At 35.8% G+C, this 5,253-nt stretch overlaps 1 protein-coding gene across 1 annotated transcript; it reads right to left on the bottom strand.

Moving 5' to 3' along the window:
* Positions 1 to 390: 390 nt before the first annotated feature.
* On the bottom strand, positions 391 to 4,961 carry LOC107829116 (lanC-like protein GCL2). The gene is made up of 6 exons (XM_016656555.2): positions 3,871 to 4,961; positions 2,343 to 2,521; positions 1,778 to 1,889; positions 1,556 to 1,672; positions 1,145 to 1,462; positions 391 to 848 (listed from the first exon to the last, which is right to left on the bottom strand). Exons 1-6 carry the CDS (start codon positions 4,048 to 4,050, stop codon positions 492 to 494), a joined length of 1,263 nt encoding a protein of 420 aa, XP_016512041.1. The 5' UTR covers positions 4,051 to 4,961; the 3' UTR covers positions 391 to 491.
* Positions 4,962 to 5,253: the final 292 nt, after the last annotated feature.

Raw genomic sequence — 5,253 nt, 5'->3', positions numbered from 1 at the left:
TATCAAAAATAATTGAATTTTCCTCTCCATTACGCTTTGTGTCCTCTCACTCCCCTGTACTCGTATTTGCCCTCGCCCTTAACTGAGCTCAGAATGAAAAGGAATATTCGCTCATCCAAATCCTTTGAGAAGAAAAAACCAAATTTACCCCTCAACCATTGTTAGAATTACCCTCCCAGGTCGGAGCAATCTGTTAGAAATCAAGGGTAAAAACGAGACTTTTTCCTAAAATAGTGGGATAATATTAGACCAAAAATTTAACTGAGATAAAATTACTTAATTTCAAGTAGTGCATGGACACTCTTAAGGTTCTCCTTTCAGAAAAGAAAGTGCTGAAAGGACTGAAGTTCTACCTGGACAAGAAGGTGTCAAACTCATTCACAGGGGAAGTGGGAAAAAACCGTAAAAGCATATGAAATACTGCAGAAGATATTAAGGTGCATGTCACAGAATAAGTTTTCTATACATTAAGAGAAGTGCTACTACATTCTCTAAGTGGCATGAACTTTTTCACAGCCATAGGCTGGAAATCTAGCTTCTTTAGGTTCTGTCAGGTCTAGGAAAAGATAAGCCATACCCCCAATACCTTCAAATAGAGAGTATGGGCTATCTCCTCCATGCATCTCTCCTTTTGCTATTAGCTTGTGAGCTCTATCAAGAAGGAAGCAGGCAAAAGCTTTTGCTCTATACAAATACTCCTCGTTTCCTGTGAGCTGATACAACGATAGGAAGACATAAGCATTCCCACTGATCCCATGGCACATCCCGACACGTTTAAGAAGGCCGCGGTTCCATACTACCTCTGCTGCATCTACTGCTGCATTAAGAAATTCTCTGTCTCCGAAGACCTGGGCATTAGAAAAATCCATGGATTTCCAAGTTACAGTATCAACAAATATCCATAATATATCCCGTCAGACCTTTCTATAACAACATCCTTATATAACAGTCATTCACTATAAAACCCAAGGTTTTCTTGGAATCAATTTTTTTGTTATATTTTACCCCTCTGTAACAACTTTTTACCTATAACAGCAATATCCATCTTTATAGTAGTACACATTTGACATAAAGTAAGGGGACCAATCAATGAGATGCATACATTATAGTATTTGAAGTAAATCGCATTGAAGAAAGTTATTACCTCGGCTGCCTTGACAAGTGTTAGAGCAATCCCAGGAGCTCCATGGCACCAATGGACGAGAACATCTCTCCGCTTATCTTCTTCACTTGCAGGGTAATTTCCACTGGGGAACCGATTCTTAACCATGTACCTTAAAGTTTCTTTGACATCTTCAAGCTCATCTGGTTTCAGTTCAAAATCCATTAGAACATACATAATGCCAGCCAATCCATGAGCTGCACCCCAGTACATCTCACCATACCACTCATACATCAATGGGCTTCTGCCCCTCCCTCCTAATCTCCTTCCATTCTCGATGATTTCATTGACAACAGCAGCCTAAGATACAATAAAGAATAAAAAGATCGGAATGGAGACCACAACCATCTGATTAATGCCTGCTTAGATTACATAAATTACTGTTGCACTTACGGTGTAGGAGGAAGGAACTGTTCCTTTGCCAATATGTTTATTCATGAATAGACAAGCCCAGAGGAATCCAGCTCTACCATAAAGCAATTCATCAGGTAGATCTTTAGTTAATTTTATCTGCTCACACAAACAAATGAGTGTTTCGTAAGTAATCACGATAGGCATAGTAAACTACAATAAACTACAATATGAAAGTCTAGTTATCAACTATCAAGAACAAACCTCTTTAAACTGAGTAACATAGTAAAGAACCAGTTGATCATCCCCCATGTACTTGGCAACAACTGCACCTAGTGCACAAACCCCAGCTCTCCCACATAGGAACGTCACATCCCTATAACTCGTAGCTCAATTTAACACAATAATCAACCTAAAAAGGCCATTTTGTTTATCTTGCTTCCATTTGAAGCATTAAATTAAAAAGACAGAAAGTCATCACTTCCCTAAAGCTCGTTTGAGCAAGAGTAACACAAAAAATCGACCAAAAAATCCCATTCCCGTATTCTTGCTGCCGTTTGAAGCTTTAAATTGAAAAATCCACAAAGGAATGTCAAATAATTAAAACTCATGGATCCAATTGACACATAAAATCAACTTATAAAGGCCCAATCTTTTATCTTGACGACATTTGAAGCTTTAAATTGAAAACCAAGAACGGAGTGTGAGTTATTGATCAAAGTAACACAAAAGAATTAACCAAAAAAGCCCATTTTGGTTATCTTTCTGCATTGTAAACCTTAAATTGAAAACAATGATGCATATAATAAAAAAGGGATTGACTTTTGACCTGGAGTTTCGAGAAGCAGAGTCACAATCCTTAACAATCTGAGAGCAAACAGCAAGGTCGTTCGTGTTATTTGTCACCTGATAGGACTTGAAGAGCAAAAAGGCAGTCCCAAGAGTTCCACAATAGAGCGTAAAGTCTGGAACTTGTTGCCTTGTTAGTCCCCATGACTCTACCACTATCTGTCAGCAACCACACCAGCCATCAATTAGTTTAAAAAACAACAAATATACCTCATATCAAACCAGTTAAAATCAACTATATCGATCCTTAATATCCTTCTACTCCATCTAACTCTTCATCCTTATACACAATAGTTTATCCGAAAAAGAAAAAAATCCTCTACCAATACCATCAGAAGTTCTCTACAAGAATTAGTTAACAACAACTACGCTTCAACCTCAAACTAGTTAATGCTTAACCACAAACTTGTTAACGCTTCATCCTCAAACTAGTTAATGCTTCAACCTCAAGCTAGCTAACGTCCACTATTTAAATCCTTAATATTTATTCAAATTCATTTAAACCCCTTTCATACCAATTCTCAATAATTTACTCCCTCCGTCCCCATTTATGTACTCCCTCCATCACAATTTATGTAACGGTGTTTGACTAGGCATGGAGAAGGAAAACTTTTGAACCTTGTGGTGTAAAATGAGTCATGGCTATTTGTATAGCTATAAATCATCTCACTAAGGGTTAAATAGGCATTAGAGTAAAATTGTAATTAAATATAGAAATATGTCATTCTTTTTTGAAGAGATTACAAAGGAAAGAGTGTGACATAAATTGAAAAACAGGAAATAACACTTTCTTTTAGTATGCCCCATGAGGAATTGCACATTTTTATATTAGAAATAATTAAACTTTAAACTTCTCGTTTTACCTTTAGTGAAATATTTATTGTTACACAAATATCTATAACTTATTTTAGACCATAAATTTTAGAAATCTTTCATTCTTTCTTAAAACTCCTTATATAGTCAAATGCTATCACACAAATTGGGACGTAAGGAATAGTATGCTTCAACCTCAAGCTTAGTTAACGCTTACCATATATATCCTCAATATTTATTCAACTTCATTTAAACCCCTTTCACACCAATTCTCTATAATTTACTCCCCCATCCCAATTTATGTAACACCTTTTTTTTAGCATGTCACACAAAGAATGCCACATTTTTATATTTTAAAATAATTAAACTTTAAACTTCTCATTTTACTTCTAATTTGATGATTTATAGCCACACAAAAGCTTGTTTTAGACCATAAATTTTAGAAGTCTTTCATTTTTCTTAAAGCTCCTTACATAGTTAAACACACTCACATAAATTGGGAATGCTTTAACCTCAAATTAGTTAACGGTTACTACATAAATCCTCAATATTTATACAGACTACATTTATACCACTCAATAATTGTCCTTTACAACAAAATTATTAAAAAAAAAATAATCTAACACTATAGAAGTTCTCTTTACGAGAATTATGAAACCGTATAAAATGTGTATAAGGAAGAAGAGAGTTGTTACAGTTTCTTTGAGATCGAGAGCGGTGCGTTTGAACTTCTCGGATAGAGTATTGTACGGTGTGGACAGAAGCTTCAAGAGTGATTCATTTGTGCCTTGTGGAATTGGATGCTTTTCTTCTTCAACTGCCGGGTTTTCTGCTACATAATCCGGCATTACATTTGGATAAAATCGATCCGCCATTTCTGCAATTCGGTTGAAAATCCAAAGAATTTCACACACACGCACACAGAGAGAGAAGCTTTACTAGGCCGAGCGGGTCGATGGAATCGCCACGTTAACTAGATTTGAGTAGACTGTGGACTCACCAGCCTTACACGTTGTACTCATCGTGGGATTCATTATGGGAAAACGACGTCGTCGGTGGAAATAATTTTCTTTTTTGCCACCTTCATTTTCTAAAATAAATATATCTTTTTTGCGTAATATGAGTCTTTTGACATTATTAGGACTATTTATATTGAGAATGAGATCTACCCAAAATAATTGGTCTAACCGAAAATGCTAAATTTTGTATACCATTACATTTTTGGTCCACCTTTGTAATGATCCGACTTGTTATTTTGAGAACTAGCGTCTCGTTCAGCGGTTTAAGACCTCGGGTAGCTTTGAAAAATGAATCATGACTTTTGTGTGTGGTCTTTCACACCTCCTTTTTCCGAGAGGATATGTAGTTTTTCCAATTAAAGTATATTAATCGAAATGAGATTATTTACTTATTCTTAGAGTCGCCACTTGGAATAATTTATGGTGTCCCAAGTCACCGGTTTATTTTAAATCCCAAATCGAGAAAATTTGACTCTATATTTACGATCTGCGAACACAGAAGACCGGGTAAGGAATTCTGTTAATCCGGGAGAAGGTGTGAGGCACTCCCAAGTTTTGTGGTTTTAGCACGGTCGCTCAACTATTAATAATTGGCCTAATTATCTGATTTATTACATATTTGAGACCTATTGTGCATTTTTAACAACATTTTAATTGCTTTTAGGATTTATAAAATTTATTTAAATAAATCGCGATGTCGTGCACTTATTATTTTTGTACACATTGCGAATCGCATCACGTGAAACACATCCGTGATTTACAACATATTTATTAATATTATTTGAAGTTATGGTCAAGTCGAGTGAAATGCGCACTCGAGTTGGGGTTTACATATTATGACTATGCCATGGGCGCCGTACCCATAATCATGACAATCATTTCATTAATCGCGCCTAAAGCAACTAGCGTTTAGAAATCTTCCTTCTATTTTGGAATTATATTTGGCGAAAATCAATTAGTAAAGGATAAACGAGCCGACTAGCTTGTTCAGGCCAAATAATGACTCGATTTCTCTTTTCAATTGTCAAACATCTGAAATTTGGTCCTTATTTAAGAGCA

The sequence above is a fragment of the Nicotiana tabacum genome, chromosome 1 (genome assembly GCF_000715075.1).
Source record: "Nicotiana tabacum cultivar K326 chromosome 1, ASM71507v2, whole genome shotgun sequence".
NCBI lineage: Eukaryota > Viridiplantae > Streptophyta > Magnoliopsida > Solanales > Solanaceae > Nicotiana > Nicotiana tabacum.
Note: the sequence above shows the minus strand (reverse complement) of the source record. Positions and strands in the feature narration are given on the sequence as shown.

What these genes read in the sequence shown, in the direction of transcription:
- LOC107829116 (XM_016656555.2), bottom strand. Translation starts at nt 4,050, where the DNA reads ATGGCGGATCGATTTTATCCAAATGTAATGCCGGATTATGTAGCAGAA. An exon ending in ATGTTACTCAGTTTAAAGAG is followed by an intron (nt 1,673 to 1,777) that starts GTTTGTTCTTGA and finishes TTGTGTGAGCAG; the next exon opens with ATAAAATTAACTAAAGATCT. An exon ending in CAGTTCCTTCCTCCTACACC is followed by an intron (nt 1,463 to 1,555) that starts GTAAGTGCAACA and finishes ATTGTATCTTAG; the next exon opens with GCTGCTGTTGTCAATGAAAT.